General features: G+C 39.9%; 1 protein-coding gene across 1 annotated transcript in view; it reads right to left on the reverse strand.

Annotated features, from left to right (window-relative positions):
- The window catches only part of SYNE2 (spectrin repeat containing nuclear envelope protein 2), a gene marked incomplete at its 5' end in the record, with an annotated part of 154,318 nt that overhangs the window by 36,389 nt on the left and 102,076 nt on the right, over positions 1-15,853 (reverse strand). Inside the window, 16 exons of the mRNA XM_079537488.1 lie at positions 408-533; positions 1,193-1,387; positions 2,152-2,386; positions 3,712-3,806; positions 4,873-5,020; positions 5,385-5,539; positions 5,986-6,114; positions 6,774-6,953; positions 9,043-9,247; positions 9,559-9,692; positions 10,810-10,980; positions 12,808-12,957; positions 13,649-13,804; positions 14,045-14,221; positions 15,059-15,205; positions 15,642-15,824. Coding sequence (XP_079393614.1) covers positions 408-533; positions 1,193-1,387; positions 2,152-2,386; positions 3,712-3,806; positions 4,873-5,020; positions 5,385-5,539; positions 5,986-6,114; positions 6,774-6,953; positions 9,043-9,247; positions 9,559-9,692; positions 10,810-10,980; positions 12,808-12,957; positions 13,649-13,804; positions 14,045-14,221; positions 15,059-15,205; positions 15,642-15,824 — 2,586 coding nt within the window. The remainder of the gene's footprint in view (positions 1-407; positions 534-1,192; positions 1,388-2,151; positions 2,387-3,711; positions 3,807-4,872; positions 5,021-5,384; positions 5,540-5,985; positions 6,115-6,773; positions 6,954-9,042; positions 9,248-9,558; positions 9,693-10,809; positions 10,981-12,807; positions 12,958-13,648; positions 13,805-14,044; positions 14,222-15,058; positions 15,206-15,641; positions 15,825-15,853) is intronic.

The raw sequence follows: 15,853 nt of genomic DNA on the forward strand, positions 1-15,853 counted from the left end.
GATGCCACAGGTGAGCACAGTGCTTTGTGTGCTTGCAAGGTCTCTTGCCTGAGAAGCTCTCCATCCCAAACAGATTGGAAAACAAAAGAAAATATGCAGGCATTAGGATGGCAGCCAACTTGAGCTGAGAGCAGGGAGTTTTAACATCTTGTTTGAGAACCACCTTATTTTATAAGTTCAGATGGTGGGAAGTGAGGAGGAAAAAAATATTACAACAGTAACTTTTTTGCAGGAAGAATCTCTCTCCTGCATGCAGATTGGTCAGCTGCACTCTGCAGATTGGCAGCAATCGGGATGGTATAAAGGAGAAAAATTCAGGGGCACAGAAAGATGTGAAACTGACTTAAAAGGGATTGAGTGATGTGCAAAGACTACATCCATACAAACACAATATGCTCGTTCAGTACCTTAATGTGTTCCTTGGATTTGTAGAGTTCTTCATGCTCGACTGGAAGTGGATCTTTGACTTCATCCTTCAGCTCTCGCAGCCTGCTTTCTAACTCCTTGGTATGTTTTTCACAGCTATCCCAGCTCTGCTCAAGGAGACCCAAGAAGTTATAAAAGGTTAAGATACAGCACATGCTGGACACAGATGTGACATAATGCACTATATGGATAGGTTCCAAAACAGTATCTTCAACCCACTGAAGTAAATAATCATAGGCTCTAGTGTTTGGATTTTCTTTTTCATACACAGTGATACACCCACAGGAATTTGGCACATGGTTTTACAGACAATATTGCACCCTCTGTTGTCATGAAAGGTAAGTTTAAGGAGCATTTCTGCTTATTTTGTTATGTGTTATGAGAGGCTTTTAGCATAAATTTGGGAATAGGGATCGTATCACTGATGAATTCAATTGTAAGGTATACCTATGTGCAGTCTGGCCATGCAAGCAGATCTGTTGTTCCAAGGAAATAAATATGATCTGCCCTTCTGTTTACAGGTGCAGCATCAGGTAGAGCAGTAAGTAATGTTAAATCCCACTAGGTTGAATTTTAGCTCAGGCTTCATACCTCAAAGCAGAGCTTGAGGCCATGGATGCTTGAGAACAATCAGAGTGGGAACGTACATTATGGTAACAAATGGACATGAACTTCATTTTCCTTTGGAGAGCTAAAGGACTATGCTTTTAGCTTCCCACAAGCCCTGATGGCAAATGCTGCTCCTCATTTGGAGTGCACTGTCTACCTGCAGGATGCTGCTGAGCTGTGTCTTCATCTTCTCCAGCTGGACCTGAGTGTCCCCCCAGCTCTGCTGCAGCTGGCTGAGCTCCTCCTGCAGAACAGCGCTGGTCTCAGGATCAGAGTCAGTGCGCAACTTCTCACCAACATCAATGATTGAGGAGTACATTCCTTGCCACCTCTGAAGAATCACTGCCTTACTCTTTAAAAGAAAAACAGTTTCTAAGCTGTTAATCATGACATACTCCAAGTAAGCCATCAATAATTAATTTGCTTTTGACTCAAATTAGTTGGTAACACAAGCAATAGGATCAGCATTTCTTTCCTTAAAGCAAAAGCAGGAAAGAAGGGCAATCTGGAGTGGAAGGGAGAAGATATTCTAGCTTTTCTCACTAATGAAAAGCATGAGCATTAACTTGTACAATCTTCTGAAAATCATCTTTAAACAGTAGGTAAAAATAAAGATGAAATGAAACAAGGCTAGCACCAAATGGAATACTGGTAATGCGTTAATTCAACATTAGGTGTGTGGGAACATGATAAACTTTGGAAGCACAAATAGAGGACTTGAATACATTTTTAAATGTTTTAGATTTATTTAAGCAACCACCAAGTTCACTGATTCTTCTAGCTTTCCTATAAAACAAGGAGGTTAATTCAGTGAAAAGCCAAGACAGCCAGCATGAACAAAGGGAAACATGATTTCCATTGCATGAAAAATGCAGAATGCACTGCTCTGAAAAATTGCTGCCTGGTTTCAGTGCATTCTAGAGTGGTAGCCCCAGGGACAGATGCCCTTGCAAGTTCTCTGCCTTCTGCTCCTGGCACCTCCTGTCCACTCCTGCACACACACGACACACATCATCACACATTCAGGTTTTTTTAAAGCTCTTTCTTCTTACTGGAGAGAAGTTTCAATCTGAGGGAAATCACAGGTTTTAGATTCATCAGAAAGACATACAATACCTTGAAATCATGAATTAGATTTCTAAGGTGGTACAGGCTGTAGCAGTCCTGGCTCTTGACGGCTGTGAGGAAGCTGTTTGTATCAGCAAGGAATCTGCTGAGGCTCTGCAGAGAACCCCTGAAGAGCTGCCACTGGCTCACGAGTCCATCGATATCTTTCTTCCGCTGCTGAACCAACCAGATAACATTCTGCCACTGCTCTTTCAGCAACGTGAGCTTGGGAATAAACTCTGTCCTGCAGACAACAGGTGTTGAGCGGTAAAATATTTTGACCTCAAGGCTGTATTTTCCAATAATTATGTTGGGTTTACATTTGGAATATTGTAAAATTCCTATTACAGTGCCCAACTAAGCAAAAAACTCTATACATCCACAAGGTTAGCTCTGCTCTACATAGTCCATTTCCAAAGCAAAATAACTTTTACATGATACAAAAATAGATAATGCAAGTCATTCTTGCTATTGAGTTATAGCAACATACGAAGTACAGCAATCACAGAAACAATATGCACTAAATATTTGTCTGAAGAACACGGAAGATAATGCAGGTGACACAAGATGTCTCATTGTGCAGCAAAATTGATTTGTCCCTTTAACAGCCTATAATGGCAAGTTCAACCATCACTGAATCCTATAGCAGGGGGATGTAACTACAAAGTGAAAAGGGTCAGTGTTGCTATTGAACCCACCTGAACAGTTTCACTTCTCCTGCAACATGTTTAGATGACCCATCACATCTAGATGGAATGATTAAAGAGAGCCCCTGGCTATCCCTTCTGTTTCTCTACAGGAGATCACGATGCCCATATTAGCTCTTATACAGATGTGTTTGTGGGGTTAGCTTCAACAAAAAAATCTAGTAGCTTCACTTAATTGAGCCCTATTTTCCCTGGCATCTTTAAGCCAAGCTATGGACTTTCCACTGAAGTTTTGTCCTGCCAACTCTGTGGAAGCAAGCTCTAGCAGAGAGGAGTGCTATCTTCACAGCAGAAATGCCTGAGGCATTTGAATCTTTGCTCACAAACATTTTGTGCCTCTTCTTTCTCTACACTGATTAAGAGAAAAGCATAACATCGTAATAAAAAACAGGTTTAGCTGTTGTGTTCTGGATCGTGTGGGGTCAATGACTTAATGCACCACCATTTGAGCTTGGGGCAGTGTAAACAGTCTCATACCTCTGTACTTTAATTTGAAGTGAGGAGGTCTGGGAAGAGAGAAAGGGACCTTTACATGCAGCATTCTCATTACCCTCTGCAAGAAGTAGGCCTCTCAACTACACTGTTCAAACAACTGCAGGGAAGCAGCAGCAGACAAGGAAGCTTCATGTATAGGACCAATTAACTAATCTTATTTGGCAGAACATCCAGTTACTATCAAAAGTGGAGCCTGAGCACATGTGTTTCTGTTTGCAGCTCCTTCACACTTTTGCAAAACGCGCCAGGAGATCATTTAAAGAGAAAATCTGGTCAGCAATTTGACTTTGTGTCTAATCCTGAATGCAAAGAGGAGAACCTACTCGTTGAATTAGCAAGATCTTCACGAGAAAAACAAATGCATTACCTTTTTTCTGCTTCTCCAGATTCCAGGAACAGTAGAACTTTTGCTATGATAGAATTAAATGTCTGCTGATTTATGGAAATCTCAGTTTGCAGCATCTGAAAATACCATAAGAACAACAGTTTTAACTATTCATTGCACAATCCTTGCTGTGAAAGCTGGTTCTGCTCCTCTGCGTTGACAGCACATAAAATTTTAAATTTTAAAATACTTTTAAAAGTATTTTCCAGTGCTATCATCGTATGCACCCTAAAAGATTCCACACTTTCATAATACCAGGAAGAATTTGCACCTATGTGGTAACACAAAAGGAGCTGATGTTTGCTGGATTCACTCATGAGAAATGCAATCTAGACTGAAAACCATAAGAAAGGTATGAAAAAGTGACACAAGGCTGAATCCACCCTTTGCTGTACTTGTTTTATTACGTTTTATTGCAACAAGTGAACTGATTTGGAGAAGCATAAGAGGGAGCAAAGAATTCCTACTTGATCCCAGTGAATATCATTAACACGCAGAGACTTTATACCACATGGAATTAACATCAGTTCCTTGGGGTACTGTGAAGCTCTTGCCCACTGCAGTAGCACAAAGCTCACTGTAGGAGTTTCTGACACTAAACTTTTACCACATGACTTTTTACCAGTATTTTGTTTATTTCTCCAGTTTCCCATACAGGTGTTAAGGGTATCCCTCTAACAACAGCAAATGTTTGAAAACAGATTTCCACCAAAACCTTCAAGCTGGTCAGAAAAGAAAACTGCCACGAAGATATTTTCTTTAAAATGCAGTTCTCCCAGGACCTGGTGAGGTTCCTGCCAAATCCTCAGCAAACTGCCTAGCAAGTTGCCATGGACCATGGGCTCCAGGACTGTGGGACAGGCAGAGAGGCAACCAAGCTCAGGGCTGGCAAAAGCTAGGGCTTCTGCAGTGCACCACAGGGATACACTCTTAAAGCTCTGACCCGTGCAGAAAGCAATCCATTCATTTTAAAATTTTCACATTTCAGAGCTTTTCTCAGGATAAGTACAAAGTCACATTTCAAAAGAATGAAATGCTCTGTAAAACTCTACACAGATGTAAATTTGAAAGGAACAGTATTTTCCAAGGATTTCCTAACACCTTCATCATTCAAGATATTTTGATTTTCAGAGTTAGCTTTACCTCATAGACTCTCTGTTGCTCTTGCAGTTCTTCAAATCGTCCTGGAACATTTGTCTTCAGGGCCTCTTTCATTTTTTCTAGGAATTTCATCCAGTTTTCACATTTCTGAAGGAATTTCTTTTCATCAGTTTGAGTTCCCTCAAGCACACTGTAAAACAAAAGAAATCTTCAAGAACTATTTTGCTGGTGGTTAGTTTCCTGCATATGTTTGCATATGCATTAACGTGGCCGTTACCAATGCTAACACAGTAGGGTTTTGCTTGGCACTTTTCTACCTTTCTTCACTTAAAGCCCTTTACGTTTTTGCTTCAAGTGACTTGGAACAGAACTAGCCACTATGTCACAGAACTGTAGAACCACAGAAATACTCTGGAGTAAGTTAGAAGGGTAGAAATCCAATGTAGAAACTCCCTGAGAAAGCTGTGAACAGCTAGAAATATTTCCCATGCTTTAATTTCATTTTCCTCAAAGAAAACAAAACAGTAACGACATTTTTTGTTTGCCTTTCACACCTGCAATGTTCCAAAGCAGTTGCTGTCTTCTGGCTCCACTGCCGAGTCAGGCTCTGCATCTTCTTCAGGATGAAGTCACTGAGGGGCAGCTTAATGCTTGCTTCATTCAAACTCTCTATGCTTGGAGAAAGGGCAGCAAGCTCTAGAGTGTGATTCTGGAAGTAAAAGGGAATTTGATTGCAATCAAAATGCTAACCCAAGAAACCACATTTTTATGTTAACCTTAGAGTTTATAGGAAACAAACAGGTCAGTTTTCTTACAGGAGGCCCACTTTCTTGATAGTACTGAGCAGATACACACGTGCTGGTACTTGCAGATTAACTGTACCCTGTGTGTATGGTACAAAGACTAGGTCACTGCAGAATTAAGCTGGGAAAAAGGATCTCCCATCAACTCCAAATCCATGTGAATTTCCTTCTCACAATCCATTTTTCTTGTGACACACAGCTAATTTTTATGTATTTTAACAATTTTTTGGGAAGAGATTACAGTTACTCTGTTGCAAGTGACAAATCTATGATACTTAGAACATATAATTCCTTAATTGGGGCTCTTAAATCCTGATTATTCATCTTTTTGTACTAGGGAAATCAAACATACCATGAGCAATTCTGAGTTGTCTGTTTCTCCGTCTAGATGAAGACTATCAAAGGCATCTGTGCAATTCTTCACATGACCCTCCAGAGTTTCAAGACAGTTCTTAAAATCCTCCAGTTGTAAAAGATTGAACTAGAATGAACATTGCAGATTTACATTAATTATGAGCTGGTTTAATAATATATATTTGCTATACAAAAAGAAGCAATGAGCAGTACTATCAGGAAGACAAACAGATGTTCAATCCAACTTCCAATGTATTTATAACTCACTGAGGGAAATTCACTGTTTGCACTGGGTAAGTGCAAAATTTAAGCCAAAGCAAATGTCAAGAAACAGAATCTCTAATTCTTGAGAGATTCTTAAATATCTGGAAGAAATGTGGGCATCTGGAATACGTTCTTGTAGATCTGGATTGGTTTTAGGTACACTGTTTTCATTCTTTTTGAGGCAAACTGGAGCCCTTACGATTGTTCCAAGCAGAGCTGAGAATGTTTACAGCTTAAAGTTCATAATAAAAAGAGTTTCCTGACTTGTAATCATCTGAGAGTCTACTTACAAAGGCTTGTTATAGCACCGCAAGCAGACATGAGGCTGAAACCCTTCTTTCATCTGTCCTTTTGGCTTCAAGTGTTATTTCCTTACCTAGTTGACCATACCACCGAGTTTTATTTTTATAAAAAACCTGAGTTTTAATTTATTATTTTAGTTTCATTTTCATTCACGGAATACAGGACTCCAGTGAAGAATTTAACACACTCTGACAACTAATTTTCTATTCATAGAAGTACCTCCAATTCATCTAACTTCCTCTGCAACATCTTTTCCAAATAGGATGCTCTCTGGAACGGTTGCAGCTTCTCCAACACAACGGCGTGTGCAGCTGTCCCAGCCTGCTGTTTTATCTGATCAGCCAACTCAGAAATTTGGGAACGGCATCCCACTATGTTCTGAAGACCATTCTGTAAATTCTGATGAGAGAAGAGGAAATTAAAAAAGAAAAGGTCAGCAAACGAATCAGATCTTCATTCATGTGCCATTTTCATTTAGTATCTTTTGTTGCTGTAACTAAGCTCTTTTGGTTGATCTCCTCTGTGAGCCAAATTCAGACTTTCACTCAGAGGATAACAGGAGTTGCACCCCCTGACTCTAGTGCTGGGAAAGGCTCAGGCCAAAGTTCAATGGAACACCGGTGCAGGCAGTGGGCTTTACTGTTTTTACAGAACGGATCAGGGAGAGAGATTAGCACATCCATCTCTACAGACCAGATTTACACTAGCAGATGGAGAAACTGGCTCATACTGAAATTGAGAAATATCACTGTTACAAACTTGACAGCTGGACAAGGAATAGCAAGAAGTCATTGTGAAATACCACTGACTATAAGCGTCATTTACTTTTAACCATGTCTCTCCCTGCAATTTGCCACTGTATATTGTCTTTACTGTATCAAACAAAGGCTTTTGATTGATGGTAAAGAACAGACATGCTTCCCTTAAAAGGAAAATGGCTCTTAGATCCTTACCTCTGTCTTTGGAATGGATCATATTGTAAGCTACTGCTTTAGCAAGTCAATAATTTGAAATTACAGAACCATTTAGGTCAGAAAAGACCCATATGATCATCAAGTCCATCTACTGCTTAACACTACCATGTCCACCATTAAAATGTCTGTAACTGCTATAGCCACACACCTTTTAAATACCTCCAGGCATGGCAACTCCATCACTTTCCTATTCCAATGACTAACCTCCTTTTCCACAAATAAATTCTTCCTGACATCATTCCTGTACCCCTACTGTGCAACTTGAGGTCATTTCCTTGTGTCCTATCCCTTGTCACACGAGAAAAACCGTTCTGATTTCTTACACTGTGCACTGGACTTTATCTGTATTTATTGTGGTAATATCTACTACAGGATAAAATTAGATAGATTAAAATACAACTTAAAATGCACATGTAATTTCACATACATGTAACTCGATGTCACTGTTCCCCATTCTTCCAATTCCTCATTCATTTTGCAAAATACAATAAATTATATATATCCTACTCATGCAAACTAGAACAGGACCTACAGATTTACTGGCATGCTAGTGGTTATGCCATGCTTAGTAGGTGCAAAAATCTTTCCAAAAATTTCCAGAAAACGTGATGCCTCTTTGCTAACTTGTTTACATCTCACAGCTATTAACAGACCAGAAAGAAGTTAAAATGCTTTGTCCTAAGTTTTGCCACTCTTAGTTATTTCTGACATGGTAAGAAACACATGAGCTCTCTTTCCCTTAACAGAAAATTTCTCAGTTGGCTACATGCAAAATAGGAGACTTTGAACTTCTTCCAGTATGTGGATAAAGTTGCATAAAGTGTGACAAATCTCTGCTCTGTTCTGAAATAAGGATTACTGTATTTCTTTATTGCATTTTGAAGAAACCAAAAATGTCAGAACCTAACGACAGTTTGCCTCCTGAAAGAGTCAAATGTACTCTGTGGTCTCAGTATGAAATCCAATTTACCTAAAGTCAGCAGTGTCTGGAATAATATAATGAGCTCAGAAATCTGTGAACTTATCAGACCAGGCCAAAAAAAGGACCAAAATCAAATAAAACCAAGTTAAAGACAACTGTAAGAGACCTCAAGGTGGTCCTGTATTCTGGCAAACTGGTCTTTTTTTTTGACAGCTACTGATCTAGTAGATATTATCTCTCCTCCCAAGCTGTGCTGCTTAAAGTAAATCATCTTTGGTTTAATGATCCTCTCCAGCATAGGCATGATTTTTTGTATAGAGCAGAAAGGGACAGAGACTAAATATTATTGCTCCTCTTTGGTCCCTATGCTAACTGTAGTTTGATTTGGCCTCGGGACCTGGTCAAAGTATCTGAAGGAAAGAAAAGTTTCTGTTAATAGGAAAAAACAGATTTCATGTTTTCCACTGACTGGATTATTTTTTTGGTGCAAGGGAAAAAGAAGGCATTCATTAGATTTGATGGTTTGTTGGGTTTTTTTTTTTTTGTAAATAAATCCTGGTTTGTATAAGGCAGCAGAAACTTATTCATGTACCTTTACATCCTGTATCCTCTGTTTCAGGGTTTCTATCATATTATCTTCAGGCATGCGGGCATCCAAAAGCTGAGTGCACTGCTCTTCATGCTGCTGTAGCTTGGCTGCTGCCTCAGTACATAAACTATCACAGGGCTCCCAGAGCTGAAGCGTTGCTTGTGCTGTCCGCAGCTGATCTGTGATGTCTTCATTTACTGAGCTCCACCTGCCAACATATCAAATTATGATAAGAGCATTTTGCTTGGAGATGCACTTCATGAATCAGAATATGATTTGGTGTAGGAGTCCTAAGGGAGTTTCTTTGCATTCACATTCGGGTTACTGAAAGCCACTTGACACAGCATCGTTTAGTGCTGTGTGATCCATCACAAAACAGGTAGCATCAGCCACTCTTCACAAGGGTACCCCGAGACAGCCAAGCATTGCTAACAGATTTAAAAACATGACATACATTGAAATCCTACCTCAGCAATTTTATTTAATACTAACAAATGTGGCTCTTTTTTGTAAGCATACCTGGTATGTGCCTCTGTGCACTTCTGATCGATAATCTCTGCAAAGGAGGGGGAGCAGTTCTTCTTCAGATTATTGGCAGCTGCCTGGAGCTTGGCCCAACTTTCTTCACTGTTCTCCAACTCATCCTGAAGAGACTGCAAAACGGATTATTTAAATGAGTTGTGAAGATCAGTGACACATGCATAGCTTCCACCATAGATCAGAAGGGATACAGTAGCAATAATGCTACACACCTGCAGCACAGATCAGAAAGTTTGCAAAGAATGTAATGTGTGATCCTAAAAATTAAGAAATTAAAAGAGAAGGGGTCAAAGTGAAAAAATTCTTCAGTCAGCTTATGTCAGTCAGCAACTGAAGTGAAAACCCATTGCTTTGAAGTTACAAAATTAATGCACTAGGAATCAGAATCTTGTTTTTTCTGCTGTTCCTTGGAAATTTCTATTAGTGTTAAAGTTGGCTCAGTAACTCATGTCTCCATCTCCTCTGTATTCCTCTCCTCCTGACACAGGAGATTGCAGAACCCTGCCATGGATCACATTAGGAAATGGTCCAGATTAAAGATGAATAAGGTGATGTAAGGAAAGAGGTAAGAAGGTCCCCAGTTCCTCTTATTTATTATTTGTTCCTAGATGAGAGTGGAAATGTTTAAGCAAACTTTATTGCTGAGATGTGCCCAGGATTTACCATCTTGGTCTGACATGCACCACTGCTGATGTAACTTGAAGATGAGCCAAAAGAGGTACTCTGACACAGGTGTAAAGACAGGTAAGAAGATTTTAGCCATATCTTTTTAAAGCAGTCAGACCCAAGGCCAGTCAGAATGCCCACTGTAAGAACTCAGCCTCTATAACAGCAGCAGGACAACCCACAAATCTAGAGACATGGTTCCTTGCCCAACTTTCTCTCACACCCCTGGTGCACTGTATCTCCTCTAGCTGAAGCGTGATGGCAGGTCATCTCCCTGGGAAATGGAAGTGAAAGGGTAAATTCCATTTCAGCCAATGAGCCAAGAGCCAACATCTTTCATTTCCTTAGTGAATGCAAAGTTTAAAGTGAGAAATCTAGAAACAAGCCTCAGTGTCTCTGGTGAGAAAAGAATAAATAAGTAAAAAAAAAAAAAATCCACTGACTTCTGAGGCACTACAGTAAAAAGGAAGCTGCTTGAGAGAAAAATGTGTGGTTCTTTCTCAGTGAAGTTTGTTTGAAGGCACAGAAGTAAGCACAGAATTAAGGCTACTTCAGCAGATTTACCTGGAGAGTTTTGACCTGTTTCTTCAAAGCTTCCAGTGATGGCACAGAGGGCTTGCACTGGTCTATGCAGTACAAATATCTTGTCATCAGCAGGCTGACTTCTGCATAAATGTCATCATATACTTTCCATTGCTCCAGTATTGACTGCATTGAGGTTTTCAGCTGTGCAACCTACAAACAAACAACTTGTGTTACAATCTCTTAACAATACAGCCTGCCAAAACTACTGTCTAGGAACTATGGGATTCTCTTGCGCAGTCAAATGAGAGATTTCCTTCTCATTTTCTCTTTGCTTCTTTCATTATTGCAATCTTGTTGCCCTGGGGCAAGCAAGTTTCCACACTCCTTCAGTGTGACTTACCATTTTTACCCTTCAGTATCAGGTAAGAACACAGTGTATGTCCTGGGTTAGATGAAACATTAATCTAGTTCAGTATCTTCTTTCACTCATGCCACTACCAGGTGCTTTGGCAAACTGGGCAAGGCAAAAAGCATGTTTCCATGGAACCTGTTCAGGTGACAGATTTCAGTTCCAGCTATGCATCCACTTAATGGAAGATGAAAGCTTTTCCAAACCATAGCGCGCACTAAATAGACTGCGTGAATCACCATAGCACAGTATCACAGTTCCAGGCACACAGGAGTAAATGGATTAATCAACATTATTCTCATTTGAATCATGGTGTAGGTGGGAAGAATCTCTAATTGCTTTTTGTAGCCTGCAGCAAATCACCACCCACACGAAGACAGAAAGACATTATACTCATGAAATGTCTCCGGGCCTCAGATTCACAGTCTCAAGATCAAACTATGGATAGTACAAGCAAGGCACTACATCTCCTTAGCCATGTATTTGAAGTCACAGCCAGGCTCCTGCTGAGGCCAGTCGTACACAGGAAGAAGACTGTGCTTTGAGTTTCATTGCTCGTGCAAACAACTAGGATGTAACAAGCTGCAGTTTCTAAGTTCCACACTTAAGTCATAAAATACTAAAATTAACATGACCTACAGATTCTAATTAGAATCACTAATCACTATGCTGCTAATCCTGCCAAATTCAAACCTCAGCTCCACACCAAAATGAAGAACTTTCCTTTTTCATCACGCACATACCCACAAATCTGTTTTCTAGATGAGAAACAACTACATAACCTCAGTTGAGACATTAAGCAAGAAGGTGCAACCTCATCCTGGACTGATGTCTCATATGGAAGAGTTCAAGTAAAAGGATTCAAGTTTCACAAAGTTTTGAGGAATGAGATCAGAGCACTTGTAATAAAAAGTATAAAGGAATCTTATCTATAAACAGAATTGCTGGATCACACATAATCCTCAGCAATATATGGCTACTTATTATCAGAAATTAAAACCCTTAGCTGTAGCCATTATTAGATCTTTTGTATCTACCAATTACACCTAGGTAAGAAAGATCAGTTTCAAGTCTAAAGCTAATATAACTACGGATGCAGACTGTGCTGGAGTCAGTTTGTATGGAAAACCAATCTGCCTGTTTTTCCTTGAAGCAACTGAGGACTATGTAGGGTTTGAAGACAGTGGAAGCCATCCAGTCATGAAGAGGAAAGGGCAGCTGGGAGGCAAAAAAGCTCCAGTGCAAATGGAGCACATTCCAGACAAAGAAGACCGGAGTACAAACTAGAGAAGCAGATCAAGTAAGAAAGCATAAGATAACAGAAAAATATCCATGCCATTTCTTTATTTTCTTAAACTGCAGATGGGTCTCTGTACCTCCCCCCAGTGTATTCAAACTGTTTTGACATCAAACTTTTTTTCTTTCTTCATTTTGGAAACACATTGGTTTCTGGTATGGGACAGACTGAAATGGAAGTTCTTGAAAGGTTAAGATTAAGAATACTCTGTGGGTTTTTTGGTTTTGTTTTGTTTTTTGTACCAGCTTCTGATACTTCATAAAGAAAATTAATAACAACAGTGGAAAGTATATGTGCTGGAGGAATTCTGAAATGCAATCAAATCATTTACCTGGCCGACCACACTGTCCTTCATTTCACACAGGTCAGCTATTTTGAAAGACAACACCTCAGGGGTTTGTTCTGTACTACCATTCAAAGACATACTCTGCTTCAGCTCATCAAGCATTTTGGATTTAATTGCAAGCTGATTTTCTAGGTCCTAAATGAGAAACGAGAGAGAGAAGGAAGTAAAAGCTGTAACAATGATGATAAATAAGATCTATTAATGACAACATAGAAAAACGTTTCTGTGTAAAGAGCTTAGATAAACTCGACTTTTTAAAACCAGTCTTCTTCGGCCATGCAGCACCACCACCATTTTAGCCCCAGTACTGAACAGTTGTCTGTAGGAATTCAAAATGACAGCAGCTGCTTAGGCAGTCTTCTGCAGGTAGAACCAGAACCTTTAGTGTCAGTATGGACATCATGTCTGGGAAGAGATCATCAAGAGCTAATTCCTCAGCCACCATGTAGGCCTCCTCGTAGCTCTCCAGATGCAGAAAGACTCCATCTTAATACAATGTTCATTACACAACAATTATAAATATTTACACACACAGTGGGCCATAACAATTCCCTATAAAGCTACACTTAAAGTCATGATCTTTCTTTCCCCAGCCTTCTGTCCCTAAAACTTTATCAAATTTTGATCTCGTTTTTATTGAGCAAATAATTTTAATGAAACATTTTAGCCACCTGCACCCAAGCACTGTATCTTGCTGTGAATAGGGCAATATTTTAGCCAAAGGTACCTGTCTTTCTCTCATTCTGACCCCCCAGTATATTTTATATTTTAAGTGAAGTGTTACGTACATTTTGTACAATAATATCCCACTTACACAATATTTTACCTTGCAATCATCTAATGTGTTCTGCGCAGAGATGAGACTTGCTGGGGTTTGTAAAGACCTCATTCGATCGCTCTGTGCTTCCAGCCAGTTGCATAAAGTCTGTGCTTTGTTCTCGTTTTCGGTAGCATCTTCCAGAAGGTGTTCTAGGTCTTGTATCTAAAAGTTACAGAACATTCTAATTTACACAAACCTAGGGGTGGGCAGAAACAGGGCTGCCCCTCCATGACAAAATTTGAGACTACAGTATTTTTTTTTTTTTCTAAATTGAACTTTGAATGTAAATATAAAAATCTGTGTTCAGTAGTGCTTTTGGAGAAAGAGTGTTTGCAAAATACAGAGCACTGGTATTGCCAAGATCAGAGTTGTGAGACAGAAAGCAATTAAATGCAATCAAACCTTTCTGTTCAGGGATGCCTGCAGCCTGTGCCACCGCAAGTTCACCTCGCCAAGACACTCAGCAAATTCTGTCCTTTCATACCGCTTGCTTTCCACGTCACAAGTGCTCATTTGCAAGAGCGACTGGTTCACAAAATCTACCATCCACTGCTTAAAGTTCATTTCCATCACATATTCCTGGAGGAATTAAAACAAACAACCAAAAAGGAACAAAAGCATAAAACAATGAGCTCAGCAGTTTTAATCTGATCAGTTCCAGTGACATAGTGGGCAGTATCAAAGCACCTGAGAACAGCAGCCACCAGAGGCTAGGAAACATTGTCCTGCCTGAGCCCAGAGCACCCCTTGGTAGCCCTGCAAGGCCAGAGAAAAAATAGATCTATGTAGGATTTGTGCCTTGAGGTTGGGCTCCCTGACATCTGCAGACGTACAAGAATGGTGTGAACCCTTCCTGAGACTGGAGCAATAAAACTCTGTTATTGGAGCTTTAGCATCTAAACAGTCATTAGTCTGCTGCAGCCTCTATGCAGGGTCATAGACCTGCTCCTTCTTTCTTAGCAGGTCCTCTCTCTTGATAAAATATTATATTCAAAATCCAAGTTCTCCAGTTAAATGGGTTCTTGCAACAGTGCTCCAAAATTACAAGGTATTGCTTGGTGAAAAGGTGGACTGAAGTACAGCACAAATGGAGAGACAAGCTCTGTAAGGAAGCAAAGCTTTCCTGCTTAACACATCCTATAATGTAAATGCCAGAGAAAGAGAATGAGTGAGACAGACTGGACTGCATAACAAGAAGGAGATTACAGGACAGCTGGCTGAAGCTGTATGCAGGGCAGGCAGTGTTTTGTGTGGCAGAGAAGCAAAAAGGTTTCATAACAGAAAGCACCTTTGAGGCTGTTTGGGGAACCCTCCTGAGAGCAAGGATGAGGATATAACAGTGTCTTTAGGCTGTTTCCATGCTTGTGACAGCAGAACAGTCACAAGCTAAGCCTGGACTTTCAGTTTTCCATTTACCTTGTACTTCTGAAGGAGACTTCTGACTTGAGCTACACTACTTTGTGCATTTATTGGTTCTTCATGTCCTTGCTGTTGTTCCACATGGTCCAGCCAAGTCATTAGTTCAGCAATAGCTTCCCGCGAAGAAAGTTTCTCCATTTGAAGCTGGGGGTAAAAAATACAATTAATCCTCCACACTCCACTTGTTGAAATATCAAGGAAGATGACATCTTGCATTTTTAGAAGGGCTCAGACATTATAATTGCAATTATGGGGCTATGAATTTTACAGTGAGCTCTGAGATTCAGAGAAGATGTGACTTACATTGAAAAAAAAAACGCTAGAGAACTCAGAAATTTGAAATAAAATTATTTCTAATTGTAACCGACTGTCATATAAAAGCACAAAGATGATGATATGTGCAAAACACTGTAATAATTAAACAGCAGTATAATGTTAGAGATATTCTGAAAGCAAGACAGACAGCTAATTAAGAGAGAGTTGCTTTGCAGGCCTTATACTGCAGCCAGCTGAATCCCAGTAGCATTTTAAAATAATTATTTAGCTCGAACTGAGAGATAGCAGGAGAGTTTCTCCTTACCTGGTGCAACTTTTCTTGGATAGCTGGGAGCTGTGTAATCAGTTCTCCCCATTTTTGCTCAAACTTTGCCAAAGATGACCTAAGTCCTGCAGTATCAGCCTGCTTCACATGAAAGAGCTGGTTGGCAGTGCTCACCACAGAAGACTTCAGGGAAGATTTGTCATCAACTTCCTTAGAGAATGTCTGAGGTGCATGACAGAATTTTAAAAGAA

This window comes from Tetrao urogallus (genome assembly GCF_951394365.1).
Source record: "Tetrao urogallus genome assembly, chromosome: 6".
NCBI classification, from domain to species: Eukaryota; Metazoa; Chordata; class Aves; order Galliformes; family Phasianidae; genus Tetrao; species Tetrao urogallus.